This window comes from Microcaecilia unicolor, chromosome 5 (assembly GCF_901765095.1).
Source record: "Microcaecilia unicolor chromosome 5, aMicUni1.1, whole genome shotgun sequence".
NCBI lineage: Eukaryota > Metazoa > Chordata > Amphibia > Gymnophiona > Siphonopidae > Microcaecilia > Microcaecilia unicolor.
In genome coordinates this window covers 18576374-18603349 of record NC_044035.1, presented here as the reverse complement: position 1 = coordinate 18603349, position 26976 = coordinate 18576374, and the positions used below count along the sequence as shown (strand labels likewise).

General features: G+C 44.7%; 1 protein-coding gene across 3 annotated transcripts in view; it reads left to right on the top strand.

Annotated features, from left to right (window-relative positions):
* The window catches only part of NHLRC2 (NHL repeat containing 2), a 211142-nt gene that overhangs the window by 146866 nt on the left and 37300 nt on the right, over positions 1-26976 (top strand). For all 3 annotated transcript variants that reach the window (XM_030202703.1, XM_030202702.1, XM_030202704.1), the window contains exons 8-9: positions 13712-13834; positions 17561-17770. In XM_030202703.1, coding sequence (XP_030058563.1) covers positions 13712-13834; positions 17561-17770 — 333 coding nt within the window. The remainder of the gene's footprint in view (positions 1-13711; positions 13835-17560; positions 17771-26976) is intronic.

Below are 26976 nucleotides of genomic sequence, written 5' to 3'. Positions count from 1 at the left end.
ATTTAAAAGAATACGCGTATTTTTTTCCACGGGGATTTTTCAGGCGCCATATATAGATTCTAGTCCTAACTGCATAACGATTCTGAGTTATCAAAAAAATAAAAAAGGACACAGAACTTTAAGGTTCCACTTTCCGTACTCTAGGCCAGTGTTTTTCAACCAATGTGCCATGGCTGCTTCCCAGGTGTGCCACGGGGTGCCACAGATGTCCCTTGAGAATTCCCTCTACAGAAATATTCCACCTGTGCCGCCTGCCCGAACTGCCACTCCCCTCCCAGCGAGGTCTGCCAGCTTTTTATTCCTTTCCTCCTCCTCCAATGCTCTTCCAACCTTCTCGTTTAGTACCAGCAATTTCAGCGATCAAGGCAGACTGATCATGAAGCTTTCTTTCTGCAGCTCCCACCTCCTCTGATGCAACTTCCTGTCCCCAAATAGGCGGGAGCTGCAGAAAAAAGCTTCAGGGAGCAGCCTGCCTGGATCGCCAGTGCTGGTGGCATAAGTACATAAGTACATAAGTAGTGCCATACTGGGAAAGACCAAAGGTCCATCTAGCCCAGCATCCTGTCACCGACAGTGGCCAATCCAGGTCAAGGGCACCTGGCACGCTCCCCAAACGTAAAAACATTCCAGACAAGTTATACCTAAAAATGCGGAATTTTTCCAAGTCCATTTAATAGCGGTCTATGGACTTGTCCTTTAGGAATCTATCTAACCCCTTTTTAAACTCCGTCAAGCTAACCGCCCGTACCACGTTCTCCGGCAACGAATTCCAGAGTCTAATTACACGTTGGGTGAAGAAAAATTTTCTCCGATTCGTTTTAAATTTACCACACTGTAGCTTCAACTCATGCCCTCTAGTCCTAGTATTTTTGGATAGCGTGAACAGTCGCTTCACATCCACCCGATCCATTCCACTCATTATTTTATACACTTCTATCATATCTCCCCTCAGCCGTCTCTTCTCCAAGCTGAAAAGCCCTAGCCTTCTCAGCCTCTCTTCATAGGAAAGTCGTCCCATCTCCACTATCATTTTCGTCGCCCTTCGCTGTACCTTTTCCAATTCTACTATATCTTTTTTGAGATACGGAGACCAGTACTGAACACAATACTCCAGGTGCGGTCGCACCATGGAGCGATACAACGGCATTATAACATCCGCACACCTGGACTCCATACCCTTCCTAATAACACCCAACATTCTATTCGCTTTCCTAGCTGCAGCAGTACACTGAGCAGAAGGTTTCAGCGTATCATCGACGACGACACCCAGATCCCTTTCTTGATCCGTAACTCCTAACACGGAACCTTGCAAGACGTAGCTATAATTCGGGTTCCTGAATGAAATTCGGGCATTGAATGAAAAGGTTGGAAGAGCGTCAGGGAGAGGAGGAAAGGCATAAAAATAGTTGCTGGACCTTGGGGTGGAGGTGGGGAGTGCTGGTGGAAGATGCTGGTTCTGGGGGTGCATGGCATGGGTGGAAGATGCTGGCTCATGGGGAGTTTGGGTGGAAGATTCCAGTTCTGGGAGGGGGTGCTGTATGAGTGGAAGATACCGGGGAGATGTCCTCCTTACCTCTCTACCCTCATCTCCCCTTACGTTCCTACCCGTAACCTCCGCTCTCAAGACAAATCCCTCCTTTCAGTACCCTTCTCCACCACCGCCAACTCCAGGCTCCGCCCTTTCTGCCTCGCCTCACTCCATGCTTGGAACAAACTCCCTGAGCCCATACGCCAGGCCCCCTCCTTTGCCCATCTTCAAATCATTGCTCAAAGCCCACCTCTTCAATGTCGCCTTCGGTACCTAACCACTACACCTCTACTCAAGAAATCTAGACTGCCCCAACTTGACATTTCGTCCTTTAGATTGTAAGCTCCTTGGAGCAGGGACTGTCCTTCTTTGTTAATTTGTACAGCGCTGCGTAACCCTGGTAACGCTCTAGAAATGTTAAGTAGTAGTAGTAGAGGGGAAAGGCAAGGATTAGATGATGCTGGTTCGGGGGGGGGGGGGGGGTCTGCACGGTTGGAAGATGCCTAAACTTAGGAGGTAGAGAGGAGGAGAATGTTGTCCATCAGCTGAGTAGAGCAGTATAGAGGGTGGTCAGGGAAGAAGCAAAGATGCCTGAGCATGAGGCAGGGAGGGAGAGAGGTGCTGGAGAGAGGGAGGTGATCTGGAGATAAGAGGGAGATTGGATAAAGTAGTAAGAAAGAGAATGGGAGAGAGGCTGGAGTAATGGGGGGAAGGAGAGAGAGAGAGAGAGTGAGAGTTATGCTGAGGGGAGAAGAAATAGAAAAGCAAACCTGGGAAATAATTTTGAAGACTGACACAAGAGGTCAAGGAGGGAGAGAGGTTCAGCATGAGGGGAAGGGGGGGGGGGCAGTGCTTCATCGGGGTCAAGGAGAGTGAGAGGTGTAGTACAGGGAGGTCAGTTAGAGAAGAGAGAGATCCAATGGGTTGGGTGAAGAGACAATACCACAGTGGAAAATGAGTGAAGTGTTGCACATAAAGGGAAGAGAAGAAGGGAGACAGGCTGCACATAAGGGAAAGGAAGGGAAGAGGGGAGACAGGCTGCATATGAAGGGAAGAGAAAGGAAAAACAACATAGATTTGAGAAGGAGACCGAGAAATTGATGAAAGCTCAGTGCCAAAAAGACATAGGGCAAGAGGAAAGTAGAACCAAAGACTGGGAACAAAATGATTGGAATAATAAAATTACCAGACTACAAAGGTAGGAAAAATAATTTTATTTTCTGTTTAGTGATTGAATTATGCGGGTGTTAAGAATTTACATCTGTCGGCTTTATTTTGTACGGTACAGAAGGACATTCCTTTCTTTCTATTTTTCTGGTGTGGCATGACATTTAGAATCCGGTATCTCTGCTTTCAGTTTTGTCTGCATGTTTTTTGTTACATTTGTACCCCGCGCTTTCCCACTCATGGCAGGCTCAATGTGGCTTACATGGAGCAATGGAGGGTTAAGTGACTTGCCCAGAGTCACAAGGAGCTGCCTGTGCCTGAAGTGGGAATCGAAGTTAGTTCCTCAGTTCCCCAGGACCAAAGTCCACCACCCTAACCACTAGGCCACTCCTCCACTGTTGCTACTATTTGAGATTCTACATGGAATGTTGCTATTCCACTAGCAACATTCCATGTGCAGATCACCAATGTGGCCGCGCAGGCTTCTGCTTCTGTGAGTCTGACGTCCTGCACGCACGTGCAGGACGTCAGACTCACAGAAACAGAAGCCTGCGCAGCCTTCTACATGGAATGTTGCTAGTGGAATAGCAACATTCCATGTAGAATCTCCAATAGTAGCAACATTCCATGTAGAATCTCCAATAGTATCTATTTTATTTTTGTTACATTTGTACCCCGCGCTTTCCCACTCATGGCAGGCTCAATGCAGCTTACATGGAGCAATGGAGGGTTAAGTGACTTGCCCAGAGTCACAAGGAGCTGCCTGTGCCTGAAGTGGGAATCGAAGTTAGTTCCTCAGTTCCCCAGGACCAAAGTCCACCACCCTAACCACTAGGCCACTCCTCCTATTTTGTATCAGGTGAGAGTCATGTTTGCATCTGCGACTGAGGTGAAGGATTCTGTGGTGTCTGTGTAGGAATCTGTAACAGTCTGTCCTGCTCCCATTTCCCAGTAGCAGGTATATTGGTTCTCTTATGTATTTGAGTAGAATAATTAAATGAAATAACTGCTTCTGAAGATTATATCTATGGGTGGGGATGAAGGAGATTACTTGCAGGAATGGAATGGATCTTAGCGGGGACGGGTTAGATTCCAGTGTTGTGCCTTGACAATTTTTGCACCTTGTAAGTGTGCTTCAATATGAAAAAGGTTGAAAATCACTTCTCTAGGCTGGCAGTCTTAGGAATGGCAAGGTGGCCAGTCGATTGCTTACAACGTAACCTGTATATAACTTCAATGAAAGCAAACTGTACTGTAGAGTAGATGAATGGAAATTTATAGGGGATGCTGATTCACATGGATTTTCATTAGGGTCAGGCACCTTTTAGTGCAACTCATTATCACAGGGCTGGTGGTTGGGAGGTGGGGATAGTGCTGGGCAGACTTATACGGTCTGTGCCAGAGCCGGTGGTGGGAGGCGGGGCTGGTGGTTGGGAGGCGGGGATAGTGCTGGGCAGACTTATACGGTCTATGCCAGAGCCGGTGGTGGGAGGCGGGGCTGGTGGTTGGGAGGTGAGGATAATGCTGGGCAGACTTATACGGTCTGTGCCCTGAAAAGGACAGGTACAAATCAAGGTAAGGTATACACAAAAAATGGCACATGTGAGTTTATCTTGTTGGGCAGACTGGATGGACCGTGCAGGTCTTTTTCTGCCGTCATCTACTATGTTACTATGTTACACACATCCATTAATGCTTTTAACAAAAATGTACCTAGAATTACAGTAAGAAAAAGTGCTAACAGTATGAAAGCCACAGCCAATAAATAGTAAATGTATAAAAAAAATATAAGCTATTGGCAAATAAGCATACATAATTTTAAAAAGCTGTACAAGCAAAGTAGCAAACATAAAAGCAAATTCAAAAGTACAATATGGCCATGTTTTATCACATGATTACAAAGTACAGCCATAAATACAAGCATGAATGGGTTCAAACATATTTGACCAGTAGCCCCTATAAGGGCAGTTAAAGAAAAGGGGGGAGGGGGTGGAATCTTACAAAGAAGGAAGATCAAGCAAAGAAAATTGCTAAAAAATGATTTTTTTTTTTTTTTTATTACATTTGTACCCCGCACTTTCCCACTCATGGAAGGCTCAATGTGGCTTACATGGGGCAATGGAGGGTTAAGTGACTTGCCCAGAGTCACAAGGAGCTGCCTGTGCCTGAAGTGGGAATCGAACTTAGTTCCTCAGTTCCCCAGGACCAAAGTCCACCACCCTAACCACTAGGTCACGCCTCCACTGTTGCTACTATTTGAGATTCTACATGGAATGTTGCTATTCCAACATTCCATGTAGAAGTCGGCCCTTGCAGATCACCAATGTGGCCGCGCAGGCTTCTGCTTCTGTGAGTCTGACGTCCTGCACGTATGTGCAGGACGTCAGACTCACAGAAACAGAAGCCTGCGCAGCCTTCTACATGGAATGTTGCTAGTGGAATAGCAACATTCCATGTAGAATCTCCTATAGTAGTAACATTCCATGTAGAATCTCCAATAGTAGCAACATTCCATGTAGAATCTCCAATAGTATCTATTTTATTTTTGTTACATTTGTACCCTGTGCTTTCCCACTCATGGCAGGCTCAATGCGGCTTACATGGGGCAATGGAGGGTTAAGTGACTTGCCCAGAGTCACAAGGAGCTGCCTGTGCCTGAAGTGGGAATCGAGCTCAGTTCCTCAGGACCAAAGTCCACCACCCTAACCACTAGGTCACGCCTCCACTGTTGCTACTATTTGAGATTCTACATGGAATGTTGCTATTCCAACATTCCATGTAGAAGTCGGCCCTTGCAGATCACCAATGTGGCCGCGCAGGCTTCTGCTTCTGTGAGTCTGACGTCCTGCACGTACGTGCAGGACGTCAGACTCACAGAAACAGAAGCCTGCGCAGCCTTCTACATGGAATGTTGCTAGTGGAATAGCAACATTCCATGTAGAATCTCCTATAGTAGTAACATTCCATGTAGAATCTCCAATAGTATCTATTTTATTTTTGTTACATTTGTACCCCACTCTTTCCCACTCATGGCAGGCTCAATGCGGCTTACATGGGACAATGGAGGGTTAAGTGACTTGCCCAGAGTCACAAGGAGCTGCCTGTGCCTGAAGTGGGAATCAAACTCAGTTCCTCAGTTCCCCAGGACCAAAATCAACATAATAAACAAAAATAAGAAAGTGGTAAATTTTTTAAAATTGAGTCATACTTCTAATGGCAACACCTCATAATTTATATAACTGTATTAAATGCCTGTGTTCATATTATTATATGATAATCTTTAAAATGCAGCAGTAAAAGATATGTTATAGCAAAGTTGTGAGGACCAGCCTTGATACAACAATGCGAAACATGGCCCATGTCGGCCTGGTATTATGCAGATAAGTTCCTAATAAATGTTTAATGTGAGATTTAGGAATGAAAGAGTCAGAGAAACTGAATCAAATGTCTTTAAACCTGGGAGATGTAATGGAGCAATTTGACAAATTGAAGAGTAGCAAATCACCTGGACCGGGTGGTATACAGCCCAGAATATTGATAGAAGTGAAAAATGAACTTGCAGAAATATTGTTAGTAATATGTAATTTATCTTTAAAATCAAGCATGGTACTAGAAGATTGGAGGGTGGCCAATGTAACGCCAATTAAAAAAAAAGATTTCAGAGGTGATCCGGGAAATTACAGAGCGGTAAGCCTGATGTTGGTGCTGGCCAAAATGGTAGAAAATTGCAGATCATATACATAAGAATGGATTAATGAGACAAAGCCAACATGGATTTAGTCAAGGGAACAAACATGTGGATTAAGGCGAGCTGGTCGATATCTGGATTTTCAAAAGGCATTTGACAAAGTACCTCATGAAAGACTCCAGAGGAAATTGGAGAGTCATGGGATAGGAGGTAATGTTCTATTGTGGATTAAAAACTGGTTAAAGGATAGAAAACAGAGAGTAGGATTAAATAGTCAGTATTCTCAATGGAGTCGGAAGACAGTGATTGAGGCCTTTTGTGGGGAGCTTGGGGTTGATTGGGATTAGCCCCTGGGCAGTTTAGGTTTTTATAATGTATTAATAATAATTTATTAATTATTAATAATTTGACTCATAACCACTTGTAACCACTTGCCTCCACCTACCCTCCTCTCCTCCTTCCTGTACACATTAATTGATTTGATTTGCTACTTTATTTTTTGTCTATTAGATTGTAAGCTGTTTGAGCAGGGACTGTCTTTCTTCTATGTTTGTGCAGCGCTGCGAACGCCTTGTAGCGCTATAGAAATGCTAAATAGTAGTAGTAGTAGTAGTAGAAGGGTTGATATTGGGGTCAGTGATCTACATATTAGAATAACTAGTGAGGTAATTAAATTTGCTGATGACATAAAGTTATTCAAAGTTGTTAAACCGCAAGAGGATTGTGAAAAATTGCAAGAGGACCTTACGAGACTGGGCGTCCAAATGATTAATGATGTTTAATGTGAGCAAGTACAGAGTGATGTATATGGGAAAGTGGAACCTGAACTATAGTTACGTGATGCAAGGTTCCGCATTAGGAGTCACCGACCAGGAAAAGGACCTAGGTGTCATCATTGACGATACGTTGAAACCCTATGCTCAGTGTGCAATGGCAGCTAAGAAAGCAAATAGAATGTTGGGTATTATTAGGAAAGGAATGGAAAACAAAAATGAGGATGTTATAATGCTTTTGTATCGCTCCATGGTGCAACTGCACCTTGAATACTGTTTGCAGTTCTGGTCACCGCATCTCAAAAAAGATTTGGAGGGGCATAATCGAATGCCCAAGTTTTCCTGAGAGCATCCTCACTAAGGGGTGGGGAAACCCGTATTATCGAAATAAGATGGGTGTCCATCTTTTGTTTCGGTAATACCGTTGGGGACGCCCAAATCTCAACATTTAGGTCAACTTTAGAGATGGATGTCCTTAGAGATGGTCGTCCCCGTTTTTCAGAGATAATGGAAACCAAGGTCGCCCATCTCAGAAATGACCAAATCCAAGCCATTTGGTCGTGGGAGGAGCCAGCATTCGTAGTGCACTGGTCCCCCTCACATGCCAGGACACCAACCAGACACCCTAGGGGGCACTGCAGTGGACTTCAGAAATTGCTCCCAGGTGCATAGCTCCCTTACCTTGTGTGTTGAGAGCCCCCAACCCCCCCCCCCCCACTCCCCACAACTGTACACCACTACCATAGCCCTAAGGGGTGAAGGGGGGCACCTACATGTAGGTACAGTGGGTTTTGGGGGGTTCTGGAGGGCTCAACATTAACCACCACAAGTGTAAGAGGTAGGGGGGATGGGCCTGGGTCCGCCTGCCTGAAGTGCACTGCACCCACTAAAACTGCTCCAGGGACCTACATAATGCTGTCAAGGAGCTGGGTATGACATTTGAGGCTGGCATAGAGCCTGTAAAAAAATATTTTAAAAGGTTTTTTTTTGAGGGTGGGAGGGGTTTGGTGACCACTGGGGGAGTAAGGGGAGGTCATCCCCGATTCCCTCCGGTGGTCATCTGGTCAGTTCGGGCACCTTTTTGAAGCTTGATCGCAAGAAAAAATGGACCAAGTAAAGTCGGCCAAGTGCTCGTCAGGGACGCCCTTTTTCCATTATTGGCCGAGGACGCCCATGTGTTAAGCACGCCCCAGTCCCGCCTTTGCTATGTTTCTGACACGCCCCCGTGAACTTTGGTCATCGGAAAGCAGTTGAGGACGCCCAAAATCAGCTTTCGATTAGGCCGATTTGGGCGACCCTGGTAGAAGGACGCCCATCTTGCGATTTGTGTTGAAAGATGGGCGCCCTTCTCTTTTGAAAATAAACCTGATAGTGAAATTAGGAAAGGTACAGAGAAGGGCAATAAAAATGATAAAGGGAATGGGATGACTTCCCTATGAGGAAAGGCTAAAGTGGCTAGGGCTCTTCAGCTTGGAGAAAAGATGACTGAGGGGAGATATGATAGAGGTCTAATAATGAGTGGAGGGGAAACGTGAAATTGCTTGTTTACTATTTCCAAAAATACTAGGAATAGGGGGCACGCAATGAAGCTACAAAGTAGTAAATTTAAAACAAATCAGAGAAAATATTTCTTCACTCAACGTGTAATTAAACTCTGGAATTCTTTGCTAGACAATGTGGTAAAAGCAGTTAGGGTTGGATGTCTTCTAACAGAAAAGTCCAGAAGGCATTATTAAGATAGACTAGGGAAAATTCACTGCTTATTTCTAGGATAAGCAGCATAAAATCTGTTTCACTGTTTTGGGATCTTGCCAGGTACTTGTGACCTGGATTGGCCACTGTTGGAAACAGGATACTGGACTTGGTGGATCTTTGGTCGGTCCCATTAATGCAACGCTTATGTTCTTATATTGGTAAATTAAAAAAATTAGACCGATGATGATTCAAGCGAATCACAAGGCAGAGTACCTCATGTGAAAAGAGTCGCTTCTGGGGTTTGAATGTATATAACATAGTAACATAGTAGATGACGGCAGAAAAAGACCTGCTTGGTCCATCCAGTCTGCCCAACAAGATAAACTCATATGTGTATACCTTACCTTGATTTGTACCTGCCTTTTTCAGGGCACAGACTGTACAAGTCTGCCCAGCAGTATCCCTGTCTCCCAACCACCAGCCCCGCCTCCCACCACTGGCTCTGGCACAGACCGTATAAGTCTGCCCAGCACTATTCCCCGCCTCCCAACCACCAGTCCCGCCTCCCATCACTGGCTCTGGCACAGACCGTATAAGTCTGCCCAGCACTATTCCCCGCCTCCCAACCACCAGTCCCACCTCCCATCACTGGCTCTGGCACAGACCGTATAAGTCTGCCCTCCACTATCCTCGCCTCCCAACCACCAACCTCTCTTCCCCCACCTGCTCCGCCACCCAATTTTGGCTAAGCTTCTGAGGATCCATTCCTACTGCATAGGATTCCTTTATGCATATCCCATTATCATTGAATGAATTAGTTTATTCGTGTCTTCACAAGGAAATTAATTTAGAGCGTTGGAATAGAGAGAATGCATATTATTATACGGGACATACTAGGAGGAAAGTTAAACATAGAATTGCAGAATATCTAAACATTATTTGTACATTGTGGATAGATGCCCAACTCTTGCAGCAGTAGATGTCAGCATGCCATCAACTGGCAGAGCTTCAGCTTTCGATATCGGAAATAGTTTGAATTACAGTGTGGATGTGATGTAAGCAGACGGTTGATATGGAAAGAACATCTCTACATTTTTTCATGGAACACAGTTATACCTAAGGGGTTCAATATAGAAGTTGAATGGACTGGTTTATAAATAGAGAACTTCTACAGTATTTATAACTTTTAGATTTATAAATATGATAGGATTTTTGGATAAGGTGAGCGTGGAAGTTATGTCAACAAACATGTAAATGGGGCTTGGCTTTCTGTGGTGGTTACTCTCTCATCCTATTTGGGGGAGCTGTTCAACTTAGTAGCCTGATTTCAGTTTTTCTCTAAACATACATTTTAAATTTTATATGTATGTGTTTATATTTATTAGGTATTTGATAACCCACCAGTATTCCAAAAAATACTAAAATCAGTCAAAACATCAGTAAAAAGTAGAGAATGTCTTTCATTACTTATTTATATTGCGTGGTCCATTCGAATAGAATATTCTGCTGTTCTAAGACTTGCAGGAAATTTTTGTGCATTTAGGAAAATCTAAAGACAAGGTTTTTTTCAGGCTTTTATTTATTTTATTTTGCTGCATTTATATCCCACATTTTCCCACCTATTTGGAGGCTCAATGTGGCTTACAATATAATACAACTACAATCACATTGATGCAGTGCCGTAGCGAGGGCAGCTGACACCCGGGGCGGGTTGCCGCTGCGCACCTCCCCCCCCCCCGGGTGCAGCACGGCACCCCCCCCCCTCGGGGCACACCTCCCCCCCCCCCCCCCGGGAGCACACCTTTACCTTGGAAAGTGGCGAGGGACGGGCGGGAGGGCTGATCCACCCTGACTGCACGTTGCTGGGAGCTGCGTCGGCTCCGCTGGTTCCCCGCTCTCTCTGCCCCGGAACAGGAAGTAACCTGTTCCAGGGCAGAGAGAGCAGTGATCCAGCAGAGCCGACACCCCCCCAGCGGCGTGCACCCGGGGCGGACCGCCCCACCGCCCCCCCCCCCCCCCCCCCCGTCCTACACCACTGCATTGATGGAATAAAGAATCAGAGTATATATAACAGAGAAGGTGCATAGGAATATTATTTTTTTATTTTATTGCATTTGTATCCCACATTCCCCCACCTATTTGCAGGCTCAATGTGGCTTACATAGATTTGGTAGCATAGTCATAACTGGATATCTGATATAGTTAGTAGTGTGTAGCGATTAAGGAAGGGGAGAGGGAAGAAGGAAGAGAGTTGGTAGGGTAGTTATAGACGGTGTGTGTTAATAATTGAGTGGGCTTAGTGAGGTTATGGCAATCATATTAACGGAGAAGAATTTCAGAATTATTGCTATTAAGGTTCATACGAAAATTATGTTGATGAAGAAGTGATTAAGTAGATAACATAGTAACATAGTAGATGACGGCAGAAAAAGACCTGCACGGTCCATCCAGTCTGCCCAACAAGATAAAACTCATATGTGCTACTTTTTGTGTATACCCTACTTTGATTTGTACCTGTCCTCTTCAGGGCACAGACCCTATAAGTCTGCCCCGCACTATCCTCACCTCCCAACCATCAGCCCTGCCTCCCAACCACCGGCTCTGGTACAGACCGTACAAGTCTGTCCAGCACTATCCCTGCCTCCCAACCACCAGCCCTGCCTCCCGATCCTGACTAAGCTCCTGAGGATCCATTCCTTCGGCACAGGATTCCTTTATGCTTATCCCACGCATGTTTGAATTCCGTTACCGTTTTCATTTCCACCACCTCCCGCGGGAGGGCATTCCAAGCATCCACTACTCTCTCCGTGAAAAAATACTTCCTGACATTTTTCTTGAGTCTGCCCCCCTTCATTCTCATATCATGTCCTCTCGTTCTACCACCTTCCCATCTCCGGAAAAGGTTCGTTTGCGGATTAATACCTTTCAAATATTTGAACGTCTGTATCATATCACCCCTGTTCCTCCTTTCCTCCAGGGTATACATGTTCAAGTCAGCAAGTCTCTCCTCGTACGTCTTGTAACGCAAATCCCATACCATTCTCGTAGCTTTTCTTTGCACCGCTTCAATTCTTTTTACATCCTTAACAAGATACGGCCTCCAAAACTGAACACTGAACATCATAATATAATGATATCATTGATGGATGCAAATTTTGAATTTGTGTTCTGTTGATGATTTTGAAAACAATTCTGGTGTTTGTAAATTTTGTCCTGATGTTACTGATGAAATGACGATTTTGTGTGATTCTCATTGTACTGTATTATGTTGACATTGTTTTAAAACATTATATATCTGTATTGTACCCCAGCTTAAACTGTAAGAGTTCAGGTCAGAAATGTTTTAAATAAATAAAAATATAAAATACGTACAAGCACAATACGTAATCCTGCATAAGTGAAATCTGTGTAGTTGCACCATTTATTTATAAACACCAGAAATGAACAGTGTAACATTTAGTGGCCCTTTTACAAAGGCGTGCCAAAAACCGGCCTACGGCAGCGTGGGTGTGTATTTTTGGTGCGCACCAAACCCTTATTGTACTGTGTCTGGGGAAAAAAGGGATTTTTGTACTGGGCCGGAAAATGGATGTGCGGCAAACTGAAAACAAGCGCGAGTCCATTTTTGGCCTGAGACCTTACTGCCACCCATTGACTTATCAGTAAGGTCTCACGCGCTACCCGGTCGGTAAGTATGCAGCGTGTTCCTACTGCTGTTTACCGCTGGGTAGGCGCCCAATGGTAGAAAATAGAAAATATTTTCTACCGTGTGTTTTCAGCTGAATTTGGTGCACACTGGAAACATGTAGGCCCTTAACGCGCCTTTGTAAAAGGGCCCCTTAGCGTACAAAGAAGCCTACCAATTAAGTGATGTAGATATTACCATGTGCTACTCAGGGGCGTAGCCAGACTTCGGCGGTAGGGGGGTCCACAGCCCGACGTGAGGGGGCAAATTTTAGCCCCCCCCCCCAGCACCACCGACCCCTCCCCCCGCCTATGCCGACATCCCCTGCCATTGCCGCCGCCACCACCACCACCAACAACAACTTTGACCCGCCTCCCTGCTGACGACCCTCTTTTTTTTTTTTTTTTTTTATTGTTACATTTTGTACCCTGTGCTTTTTCCCACTCATGGCAGGCTCAATGTGGCGGGCAATGAAGGGTTAAGTGACTTGCCCAGAGTCACAAGGAGCTGCCTGTGCCAGGAATCGAACTCAGTTCCTCAGTTTCCCAGGACCAAAGTCCACCACCTTAACCACTAGGCCACTCCTCCACTCTTGACCCCCCCTCCCCCCGCCTACCTTTGCTGGCGGGGGACCCCAACCCCCGCCAGCCGAGGTCCTTTTCTTCCCGCGCAAGGCTTCATTCTGACTGTTTCTGACGTGCACATCAGACTCACAGAAACAGAACGAAGCAAGCTTCTGTGAGTCTGATGTGTGCAGGACGTCAGAAACAGTCAGAACAAAGCCTTGCGCAGCGGGTTGGCAGCGGGGGAGGGGTCGAGAGGGTTGTCGGCAGGAGGGTCCAGGGCCAAATCTACGGGGGCCTAGGCCCCCGTGGCCCCACGTGGCTACGCCACTGGTGCTACTATCAACACGTGTGACCACTAATTTGTGCTGTTTTATGCAGTGAGGCCTATTGTAGTTACCAATAAATGGGGCTAATGGTAAAATTAACATGTCTTAACGGTAGCCCATTTTTGTGTTGGTAGTTGACCAAATAAAGATGGATATGAAGCCAACCTACAGTCTAAAACTTATAGGGAAGCTCATTTGAATTGTATGCTAACAAATGAGAAAGTTTGTTTGTTTGTCAGCCGTAGCACTCCAAATGCTGAATACCATCATCTCTTTTCTTTAGAACTTATTTGCTTTTGGTGATGTTGATGGCACTGGAGTAAATGCCAAACTGCAGCACCCCCTAGGGGTGACATGGGACAAGAAAAGAAGCTTACTGTATGTGGCAGATTCTTATAACCACAAGGTAGGTTATGAATATAGCATGACGGCTTAAGTATTTTTGAGCCTTGTTATTTTAATTTGTGTTTTATTCATTTGGTTATGTTATTTCTATGTTTTTATTGTATTTATTTATGTTTCATTTGTATCCCACATTTTCCCACCTATTTGCAGTCTCAATGTGGCTTACATAGTACCGTAAAGGCGTTCACCAAATCCGGTAGAGAAAGAAATGGGGCACAATGGGGATCGAAGAGAGGATAGGTTATATAGAGGAACATTTTCAAAGCACTTAGACTTACAAAGTTCCATAGTAACCTATGGAACTTTGTAAGTCTAAGTGCTTTGAAAATGAGCCCAATAGTGTCTATTACGAGCTTTGGTTTTGCTGTGTTGCAGAGTGTAGGCATTTATGTTGGGTCGGTAGGGTATGCCTTTTTGACCAGGTTGGTTTTTAGTGATTTCCTGAAGTTTAGATGGTCGTAGGTTGTTTTCACAGCTTTTGGCAGTGAGTTCCATAGTTGTGTGGTTATATAAGAGAAGCTTTCAAAAAATACTAGGACTAGGGGGCATGCGATGAAGCTACAATGTAGTAAATTTAAAAGGAATCGGAGAAAAGTTTTCTTTACTCAACATGTAATTAAACTCTAGAATTCATTGCCAGAGAATGTGGTAAAGGTGGTTAGCTTAGCGGAGTTTAAAAAAAGGTTTGGACGGCTTCCTAAAGGAAAAGTCCATAGACCATTATAGACTGGGGAAAATCCACTATTTCTGGGATAAGCAGTATAAAGGTTTTTGTACTTATTTGGGATCTTGCCAGGTATTTGTGACCTGGATTGGCCACTGTTGGAAACAGGATGCTGGGCTCGATGGACCTTTTGGTCTTTCCTAGTATGGCAATACTTATGTACTTACTTATGTAAGCTGGATGCGTAGGTTGCTTTGTATTGGAGTCCTTTGCAGTTTGGTTAGTGGAGGTTTAGGTATGGTCGGTTGTGTTTCTAGTTGGTAGATCTATGAGGTCTGTCATGTAGCCTGGGACTTCGCCGTAGATAAATACTTAATCCCCTGGATTCTATATATAGCGCCCAAAATTAAGCGCTGATCCAAGATGTGTGCCCAACTTAATTGGCGAAAATGCCAATCGGTGCCAATAATTGAGTGCTAAATGGCACTAATTGTCACCAATTTGGATTTGGCCACACATCTTGCCAGGCACTATTCTATAACAATGTGCACCCAAATCCCATAGCGCACAACTGAGAACAGGGTGTAGCCATGGGAGGTCCATGGGTGGGTCATGGCTGTTTCTAAAATTTGTGCACAGAATTATAGAATACTGGGGATGTGCGCTGCAAATTGGTTGCCAGGAATTATACCTAGTTTCAGCAGGCGTAACTCCTGGTGCTGAAATCGGCACTCAGTTCTTATTGTATAATTACACTGACACCTAGGTCTAGGCAGAATACAAATCAATAAACCTTAACCTGAACTTTAAGTTCATCTGCTACAAACCATTTTCTGTGTTTTTCAAAAGTGACCGTTTTTAAACAAAGCTCTATTTCTAGTTCACCTGATAGCACTGGTGTGAGCGCTGACCAGTGATAAGTACATAAGCATCGCCATGCTGGGACAGACCAAGGGTCCATCGAGCCCAGCACCCTGTCTCCGACAGCAGCCAAAAGAACAAGCATTTCGTCCCGCCTATCCCAGAAATAGTTGATTATTCCCACGTCCAGGAAGCCGTCCAACCATTTTTTAAAGTCCACTAAGTCAGCCGCCTTAACCACTTTTTCCGGCAACGAATTCCAGAGTCTAACTACGCGTTGAGTGAAGAAAAATTTCCTCCGATTCGTTTTAAATTTACTACACTGCAGTATGCTACTATAAAAATAATCATTTGGGGAATATATACTTCTCATCCCAATAAGATGCTTTAAAATGTATAGTAGTTCAGAACCTTGCGTGAAAGGTTGTTAACAGTTTTGACTCTGGATTATTGCTTATAATAATTATTATTATTATAAAACCGTCCAAAATGGAAAAGGAACAATGGGCCCGATATTCAGCCGGTGGTGATCAGCATTTTGCTGACTGCCGCTGGCGTTAAACCCAGAAATTCGATGCCTGGCCATGTCCAGGCACTGGCATTGAGTTTCTGGGTTTGAGTAGCCAACTAACACTTAGCTTGGTTAAAGGGCTCTTTTACTAAGGCGCGCCGAAAAATGACCTGCACTGGTATGTTCCCCCCCCCCCCCCCCCCAGGAGGAATCTAAAGAGAATCCACGTGAACTCAGTAGAAATCATCAATTCATGAGTATTATTTTGACTATGAATATAACATGTGACAGCAACGTTTAGCATATTTGTTGACTGGAAGTCCTTGATCTTCATGAGCAAGAATAATAGGAAATTCTCTGAATTCTGGTGCTGTACAATGTTAGTGCTGATGGTATATCTACAATTCTCCGAGGACAAGCAGGCTGCTTTTTCTCACTGATGGGTGACGTCCACGGCAGCCCCCTCCAACCGGAAACTTCACTAGCAAAGGCCACTGGAAATTGTTAGTTTAAGGTCATTAGTGTAACCCTATGGGTTAAATGTTAAAAGATTACCTGGCTCCTTCTAGATCTGGTGTAGACAGGGCTTTTTTTTGAGGGGGTACTTGGGGGTACTGAGTACCGGCACCTTTTCCATTGTCTGCTAAAATTGACCCAGGGGCCCCAAGTTTTAATGAAAGAGCTCACAAATTCTGCCTTGTCATAGATTCTGTGACTGGTTCCAGGGGGCCTGGCTATTGTGGGGTGGGTCCCTCAGTATCATCTCACCCCTGAAGGGTGGCCTAGCATTTGAGTACCGGCACCTTTCTTGCTAGGAAAAATGCACTGGGTGTAGAGGCAGTGAGCAGTGCAGTGAAACTGAGTGGTCTGTGTGCATGCGCTGAGTGGTCCGCATGCTGATGGAACTCTCAGGAGAGTGACAAACAGCTCAGGCTGGCACTTGGGAGAGAGCTCGATTGGTGAGAACATGTTACTAGGATAAGACTGGAAGAAAGTTGATGCTGGAGATCATCACCTGAAAGAAAAGGCGCCCACTGTTCAAGAGAGCCAGAGAGAGAAAACAAAGAGAGCAGCTAAGTGACTGAAACTATTTAAAAAAGTGCACATAAGAGAAAATAGTAAAGGAAACCTGAACAATAAGTGAGAGATAACTAAAAGAAGAAAAAAAAAGTAGAGGAAAACTTACATGTTGGGATCCTTGGGGGTCTCTGGGGGTCTGAAAGACAGGAGAAAAGAAATGTTAAAGAATCTAGTGTTTTGTAAAATTGAATGTGCTTAAATGATTTATGTACCTAATATTTATACTTAAATGCTCCCAATGTTTCTAAACTGATTTGTGTTGCAAACCTGTAATTGAAATACATATGTTGAATTTGCAAGTTGATAAGATTTCATTAGTATTTAAATATAATTCTCTAATAAAAAAAAATATTTTCTTTTTATTGTTAAACTCCCTGGTTGGTGTCGAGTCATTTCGGGGAAACACTGTGACATATTTGGTACCATCATTGTAATACCTTGCTCTGCCACCAGGGGGTTTACAATAGGAATGATGGTGATACCTCTGGCTTAAATATCACCTCACTTCCACTGGTGTAGAAGAATGTTGAATATAATGTGTGGCTTTTGTCTTCATCTTTTATTGATTTTTTTCCCTTTTTATTTCTCTTTTCTCTCTCCCTCGCCCCTAGATTAAAGTTATAGACCCCAAAACCAAAAGCTGCACTACTTTGGCAGGCACTGGAGAAGCAGGTGACCTCTCTGGGCCAAGATTTTCACAATCAACTTTTAACGAACCAGGAGGCTTATGTGTTGGATATGGTGGGCACCTGCTATATGTGGCAGATACAAATAATCATCAAATTAAAGTGCTGGATTTGGGTTCCAGAACAGTATCCGTGGTAAGGAAAAATCATGTGCTTGAGAGAGCAGAATGATGGGTGTAGCCAGACTTCGGTGGGAGGGGGGGGTCCAGAGCCTGAGGTGAAGGGGCACATTTTAGCCCCCACCCTGGCACCGTCGACCCCCCCGCCATTGCCGACCCCGCCGCCGCTGTCACCTACCTTTGCTGGTGGGGGACCCCCAACTGCCGCCAGCCGAGGTCCTCTTCTTCCGGCGCAAGGCTTCGTTCTGTTTCTGACGTCCTCACAGAAACAGGACGTCAGACTCACAGAAACAGAACGAAGCCATGCGCCGGAAGAAGAGGACCTCGGCTGGCGGCAGTTGGGGGTTCCCCGCCAGCAAAGGTAGGCGACGGCGGGTTGGCGGCGGGAGGGGGGGTCGAGAGGGTCATCAGCAGGGGGGTCCAGGGCCAAATCTACGGCAGCCCAGCCCCCCCGTGGCCCCAAGTAGCTACGCCACTGGACTATGTGCTTAATTTGAAATGAATGCAAAAGATTCTCATCCTGTCAAAGCCTTTATCATTTTATATGGATAATCCATTTGAAATTAATGTAATTTATTTGGACATTTATGGCTTCCAGGGCCATCGAAAGCAGCTGACAAAAAAAAACAAAATTAATACATTAAACACTTCACACCCCTTCTAATGCACCCAATCAGGCTACCCTTCAGCCATCTAAGTACTTCAACAGATTATAACAGATCCTACATATAACACACACCACACTGCAACCCAATACCCATTGCACTATCAGAAAGGATCTTATGAAAATCAAAAAGGGATAAGATGTCTTATACATATTTTAAGGACTTGGGGAAAATCCACTATTTCTGGGATAAGCAGTATAAAATGTTTTGTACATTTTTGGGATCTTGCCGGGTATCTGTGTCCTGGATTGGCCACTGTTGGAAACAGGATGCTGGGCTTGCTGGACCTTTGGTCTCTCCCAGTATGGCAATTCTTATGTACTTATGTACTTGGGATTCTGAATGGAATGTTCCTACACTTTTGAAATTCTGCATGGAATCTTGTTATTCTTTAGAATTCTAGAATCTTGCTACTCTTTGGGGTTCTACGTGGAATGTTGCTACTATTTGGGTTTCTGCCAGGTACTTGTGACCTGGATTGACCACTGTTGGAAACAGGATGCTGGGTTTGATGGACCTTTGATCTGTCCCAGTATGGCAATAATTATGTACTATAAAACATATAAGTAGTAGAACTGGGAAAAAAAATCCATCTGCTGTTTCCCTGTCGCCACCTGAAGGTACTGTATAACATACATTCTGCAGCTGAATTTTGGTTCTAACCATATAAGATTTTTGCCTTTCCCTCCTCCCTCCTGTACTGCCCAAAGCCATGCCTCTTCTTTTTTAACGTTCAATCATTTTTATTGACAACCATAACAAGAACACAACTTATATCCTAAATCTAACATGTTGCTTCCTCAAATTCAAATAACAATGCAGTATATTCACAGTGTACAGTTGTCATTTTGTATTATAATCTTCCCCCCCAACCCCCCCCCCCTTTACTTTTGGCCCTTATTCCAGTCCTTCCAAGAGCACTTTTCCTTTTCCTCATCTGTGACCTTAAATATTCAGTAAATTTCCTCTTGCTGCTGGTGTTAAAGTCTGCCAAAATGCAGACCATCTCTGTTGAAATTGTTGTCCTCTTGTCGTTTCCATGTTAGTTGTTTCTAATCTTCGCATTAAGTGTATCATCTGGGCTCTTCACTGAGGTATCGTGGGTGCCTGACTTGACAGCCACTCCAACAAAATCACCTTTTTTTGCTACTATTATAGCCCTTCTCGCAAAATCTTTAAACCCTCTGGGCGACCGTGTTGGAGTGATTATATGGTCAAATAATATCATGCAGTCCAGGTTCCACTGTACCCCCCCCCCCCCCCCCCCCACCACCACCACATCTGGGAAATTCTTCGTGTCAGTATCCTCCAGAACTGGGTTATGCGCGGACATGTCCAAAACATATGTCCTAGTGTTGCCCCCACCACATTACATTTTGGGCATTCCCCCGCCGGGGACAACCCCTTGTGGAAAGCTCTCCGTGGTGCTATATGCATTCTCAACGCCACCTTATATTGTATTTCCCAGCACCAAGTAAAGTTGGTGGATCTCCTCATTTTTTGTATATGGTTTGTAAGTCTTTCTATGGGTATAGTGATGCCTGGATCTACTGACCAGGCCCGAGCCAGTTGTACATAGTTCAGCTCTGCTGCCGTGTCTCTTATCATGCCTCTTCTTTTAAACATATAACTGACTGATTTGCAAATTAAGGGCCCTGTTTACTAAGGTGCGTTAGTGTTTTTAACACGCCTACAATTAGCGCGTGCGCTAACCATGTAGGCACCTATAGGGATACTGTAGGCACATACACGGTTACCGCGCATACGTGGTTAACACATGTTAAAAATGCTAATGCGCAAACAAAAAAAACAGCACCTCGGGCCTTTAAAAATGGAACACAGTTCTTTAATGAATGAGCCTTGACAAAAAGACCCGACACGGGCCGTGTTTCGGTGACTAGCACCTGCGTCAGGGGTACAGAAAGTGAAAGTGCCTTGGTGCTTTGTAGCTTTTACTATATGAGACGTGGGGAAAGGAATAATATATTGTAGAGGAATATATTCGAGTTATTCCCCGAGTTTTCCACGTCATCACTGTGACCCCTGACGCAGGTGCTAGTCACCGAAACACGGCCCGTGTCGGGTCTTTTTGTCAAGGCTCATTCATTAAAGAACTGTGTTCCATTTTTAAAGGCCCGTGGTGCTGTGTTTTTTGTTTGCTATTCCACTAGCAACATTCCATGTAGAAGGCTGCGCAGGCTTCTGTTTCTGTGAGTCTGACGTCCTGCACGTACGTGCAGGACGTCAGACTCACAGAAGCAGAAGCCTGCGCAGCCACATTGGTGATCTGCAAGGGCCGACTTCTACATGGAATGTTGCTAGTGGAATAGAATCTCAAATAGTAGCAACAGTGGAGGAGTGGCCTAGAGTGGTTAGGGTGGTGGACTTTGGTCCTGAGGAACTGAGTTCAATTCCCACTTCAGGCACAGGCAGCTCCTTGTGACTCTGGGCAAGTCACTTAACCCTCCATTGCCCCATGTAAGCTGCATTGAGCCTGCCATGAGTGGGAAAGCGCGGGACACAAATGTAAGAAAAATAAATATTGGAGATTCTAGGTGGAATGTTGCTACTATTGAGATTTTGTTGCTACTATTTGACATTCTACATGGAATGTTGCTACTATTGGAGATTCTACATGGAATGTTGCTATTCCACTTGGATACAGAAAGTGAAAGTGCCTTGGTGCCGATGACACAAAATTATTCAGGGTCGTCAAGTCGCAGGAGGAATGTGAACGATTACAGGAGGACCTTGCGAGACTGGGAGAATGGGCGTGCAAGTGGCAGATGAAGTTCAATGTTGACAAGTGCAAAGTGATGCATGTGGGTAAGAGGAACCCGAATTATAGCTACGTCTTGCAAGGTTCCGCGTTAGGAGTTACGGATCAAGAAAGGGATCTGGGTGTCGTCGTCGATGATACGCTGAAACCTTCTGCTCAGTGTGCTGCTTCGGCTAGGAAAGCGAATAGAATGTTGGGTGTTATTAGGAAGGGTATGGAGTCCAGGTGTGCGGATGTTATAATGCCGTTGTATCGCTCCATGGTGCGACCGCACCTGGAGTATTGTGTTCAGTACTGGTCTCCGTATCTCAAAAAAGATATAGTAGAATTGGAAAAGGTACAGCGAAGGGCGACGAAAATGATAGTGGGGATGGGACGACTTTCCTATGAAGAGAGGCTGAGAAGGCTAGGGCTTTTCAGCTTGGAGAAGAGACGGCTGAGGGGAGATATGATAGAAGTGTATAAAATAATGAGTGGAATGGATCGGGTGGATGTGAAGCGACTGTTCACGCTATCTAAAAATACTAGGACTAGAGGGCATGAGTTGAAGCTACAGTGTGGTAAATTTAAAACGAATCGGAGAAAATTTTTCTTCACCCAACGTGTAATTAGACTCTGGAATTCATTGCCGGAGAACGTGGTACGGGCGGTTAGCTTGACGGAGTTTAAAAAGGGGTTAGATAGATTCCTAAAGGACAAGTCCATAGACCGCTATTAAATGGACTTGGAAAAATTCCGCATTTTTAGGTATAACTTGTCTGGAATGTTTTTACGTTTGGGGAGCGTGCCAGGTGCCCTTGACCTGGATTGGCCACTGTCGGTGACAGGATGCTGGGCTAGATGGACCTTTGGTCTTTCCCAGTATGGCACTACTTATGTACTTATGTACTTATGTACTTATATGAGACGTGGGGTAAGGAATAATATATTGTAGAGGAATATATTCGAGTTATTCCCCGAGTTTTCCACGTCATCACTGTGACCCCTGACGCAGGTGCTAGTCACCGAAACACAGCCCGTGTCGGGTCTTTTTGTCAAGGCTCATTCATTAAAGAACTGTGTTCCATTTTTAAAGGCCCGTGGTGCTGTTTTTTTTGTTTGGACTTTAGTTTGTACTTCGTTCCCTCTCTTTTGTTATATATAAAAATGCTAATGCGCCCATAACGCGGCTTAGAAAACAGGGCCTTAAATTGCTAAAAGTATACACAGAAATGCTCTGGATTTTTAAAAAACGCAGTACTCGCAAAAATACTTTTGAATATTGACTGGAAAATATTTTGTTTTGGAGCGTAGAGTATGTGCATAATTTAGGAGCATAAATTTTATAGAATAAGGCCCTATGGGGGTAATTACTGATACACCATGTAAATGTAGAAGTGGTTTAGAATAATGTCATATTTTACAGGTGGGCGGAGCATGGGCATGGTTCACACTCATGCCCAGCTTATAAGGTAGGGTTACTATATTTGCGAAGACAAAAAAGAGAACACAAAAAATTAAAATTGTTGCTACCTTTGCTATAGAAATATTTAATCATAGCAAATGTGTAAATAGCTTTTATAATTGTAGCAAATGTGTAAATGGCTTTTAGTTAATGAGCACACATCAAACAGTGACTGCCTTACAGGTCAGCAGTAGACAATAATCTATTTTAGTGGAGGAGTGGCCTAGTGGTTAGGGTGGTGGACTTTGGTCCTGAGGAACTGAGTTCGATTCCCACTTCAGGCACAGGCAGCTCCTTGTGACTCTGGGCAAGTCACTTAACCCTCCATTGCCCCATGTAAGCCGCATTGAGCCTGCCATGAGTGGGAAAGCGCGGGGGTACAAATGTAACAACAAAAAAAATTTTTTTCAAAAACTTACAGATTTGAGTTTGAGCCCAAGTGTACTTATCAGAAGAGCGGGTATCACCTCAACAACTTTGACTGACTTTTGAGACCATAGCCGCCGAGAGAGGGGGGGGCAGGGGGGACAAAATTCCCCAGGCCCGGTCCTCCAAGGGGGGCCCGGCGCCGCAGTCCTACCTGCCCTCCGTCATCGACCATCTGCCCCCTGCATTGAAATCGCAGTCTCACCTCCGTGAAAACAGCGCTGCAGGCAGCAGAACGCCTCACTTCGGCCCTCCTTCCCTCCCTGTGTCCCGCCCTCGTCTGATGTAACTTCCACGAGGGCGGGACACAAACAGGGAAGGAGGGCTGAAGGGAGGTGTTCTGCTGCCTGCAGCGCTGCTTTCACGGAGGTGAGACTGCGATTTCAATGCAGGGGGCCCGGCTCGGTGGCGGATGGAGGGGGGGAGCGGTGGCGGCGACCTCGGGGGGGGGGGGGGGGGGGGGGCGGCAGGCCCGGCCCAGTCTCTTGGTGGCCCTGTCTGAGACACGTGTGAAAATCTTTGCATAACATATGGTTAAAGTTGTGCTGTATGAACAAAATTCCTTTGACAGATTCAACCTGCAGAGAAAAAGAGATGATCATGCCTCTCTCTCTCTTTAGTACCCTCATGTGTCCAGGCTGACTAATAGGCCAGAGGTGGTTTCTCTCATTGTGTGGGTCATAGGCACATAAGAGAAAAAGAGGACGTTTTCCTAAAAATTAAGAAACCTGGAGGACATATCTGAAGAAGTCCAAAAGGAGGACATGTCCTTTTAAAAGAGGACGTATGGTAACCCTAATATATCTCCTGCATTTAGGGGTGAGCAGTTACAGCAGCTCTATGGCTGATGTAAGCAGTCGTTCCTAAATTATACAAGCAGTTCAGACCTGTTAGTCTAGTGTTGTATAAAGGAAAGTAGATGCCTATATTCCATTATGAAATAGACCTTCTAATAGGGCACCTAAGTTCGGCACCGTGTTATAGAATTTCCGTTATGGGGTGAATTCTATATATGACACTGACAAAAGCGCATTCTCTAAGCTGCGCTTAAAGTTAGGTACGGCTTATAGAATAGCACTTATGCCCGGGAGTCACGCTGAACTTTAGGTGCTGCCATTTGAACCAACTGAAACGTGGTGTAAATGTGCACGCCTAAATTGGGTGAGTGTCCCCTCCCCCTTATTTTATAACAAGGTGTGTAAATGATAGGAACGCCCCCGTTCTGCCCATGACCCTCCCATTTCCTCACCTCCTTTTTGAACTCATGTGCAAAATTCTAATTAGTGCCAATAATTGCTTGTTAAACCAATGATTGGTGCTAATTAGCTCATTAATTAAATTGGGTGCGTGCTCAGATTTGCATGCACAGTTTTTGGTGACTTTTCTAGACTTAAGGGGTATAAGTATAGCTGAACAGTTAAGGACATTCTTTTTTTTCTAGCCTAAATTATACCCCTTAACTATACGGATAGTGGCTGAATATCATCCATATCCATACAGCTAGATGGTCCAACCCTCACTTCACCCCAGAGTGTTTACAGAGAATTTTTTGTGACACTATATAAGTATATAAGTGTTGCCATATTGGGACAGACCGAAGGTCCATCGAGCCCAGCATCCTATTTCCAACAGTGGCCAGTCCAGGTTACAAGTACCTGGCAAGATCCCAAAACAGAACAATACATTTTATGCTGCTTATCCTAGAATAAGCAGTGGATTTTCCCCAAGTCCATTTTAATAATGGCTTATACTGTAGACTTTTCTTTTAAGAAGCTGTCCAAATCTTTTTTAGACCTTCTAAGCTAACTGCTTTTATCACGTTTTCTGGCAATGAATTCCAGAGTTTAATTACATGTTGAGTGATGAAATATTTTCTCAGATTCATTTTAAATTTACTGCTTTGTAGCTTCACTGCGTGCCCCCTAGTCACAGTATTTTTGGAAAGAGTAAACAAGCGATTCACGTCTACCCGTTCCACTCCACTGAGTATTTTATAAACTGCTATCTTATCTCCCCGCAGCCGTCTTTTCTTCAAGCTGAAGAAACTTCATGAGTTGTATATTTTCCCCCTCCCCCATTCTATATAGTGCTCCCGATGTTCAGCGCCAATTAGTCAACTTAACTTCCACACTAAAACAGTAGTTACAGGACTAAGTGGTGGGAAGACGGCAGTTAACGCACCTAACCGCGCTTATGTGTTATTGTATAACTTCACACCTAAGGTGTTCTAGTGCAGAACTGCAAGAGGGCATGAACATGAGAGGGTCATGGACATATCCAGCAATTACAGGCTAACCTTTTAGACTATGGTCAGTGGCATAAAGCAATGGCGTAAGTGGTTGCACGTAAAGTTGCGTGCATAACTGCAGACTTTTTCTATAATGGCAATTATGCACAAAATTGTTGTTATAGAATTTGCGCGTAGCGCCCAAACTGCTATGGACAGCCTGTGTAGAATTACCTCCTTAGCGGCTGCTGCCAAACATAGAAACTCAGAAACATGACGGCAGATAAAGGCCAAATGACCCATCCAGTCTGCCCATCCTCTGTAACCCCTAATTCTTCCTGTTCCTAAGCGAACCCACATGCTTATCCCATGCCTTTTAAATTCTGAAACAGTCCTCGACTCCACCACCTCCACCGGGAGGCCATTCCACACCTCCACCACCCTTTCTGTGAAATACTTTCTTAGGTTACTCCTAAGCCTATTCCCATTATGACATCACAATATGAGCTCTGGTTACCAGAGACTGAAACTCTTCACACTAAGGGGGGAAAGTAAGCCAAGAATAGGACAATTGAGCCATTGTGACATCACTGATGAGGTTGGCTCTTAGGCATTGGTGGAATGAGGCATTATGACATCACAATATCAGCTCTGGTTAACAGAGACTGAAACACACTAAGGGGGGAAAGTAAAGCCAAGAATAGGACAATTGAGCCATTGTGACATCACTGATGAGGTTGGCTCTTAGGCATTGGTGGAATAGAAACATGACTGCAGATAAAGGCCATATGACCCATCCAGTCTGCCCATCCTCTGTAACCCCTAATTCTTCCAGTTCCTAAGCGATCCCACATGCTTATCCCATGCCTTTTAAAATTCTGGAACAGTCCTCGACTCCACCACCTCCACCGGGAGGCCATTCCACGCCTCCACCACCTTTCTGTGAAATAATACTTCCTTAGGTTACTCCTAAGCCTATTCCCATTATGACATCACAATATGAGCTCTGGTTACCAGAGACTAAAACTCTTCACACTAAGGGGGGAAAGTAAGCCAAGAATAGGACAATTGAGCCATTGTGACATCACTGATGAGGTTGGCTCTTAGGCATCGGTGGAATAGAAACATGACTGCAGATAAAGGCCATATGACCCATCCAGTCTGCCCATCCTCTGTAGCCCCTAATTCTTCCTGTTCCTAAGCGATCCCTCGTGCTTATCCCATGCCTTTTTAAATTCTGGAACAGTCCTCGACTCCACCACCTCCACCGGGAGGCCATTCCACGCTTCCACCACCCTTTCTGTGAAATAATACTTCCGTAGGTTACTCCTAAGCCTATTTCCTCTTAGCTTTGTCATATGCCCCCTCATTCCAGAGCTCTCCTTCATTTGAAAAAGGCTCTCTTCCTGTACATAAATGCCCTTGAGATATTTAAACGTCTCTATCATGTCTCCTCTCTCCCTCCTCTCTTCCAGCTTATACATGTTGAGGTTCATAAGCCTGTCCCTATAATTGTAGCCACCCTCTGGACTGACTCCATCATAAATCCCTTTAAATATTAATCCTCAGATTTTTCTGTGTTAGAGCAGAAAGAAAAAAAATCGGGGTTGGCATATACTGTTTTCATAGCTTTAATGCCAGAAAATCTGAGTATTGAAAACCAGGCAATAATATTTGTTAC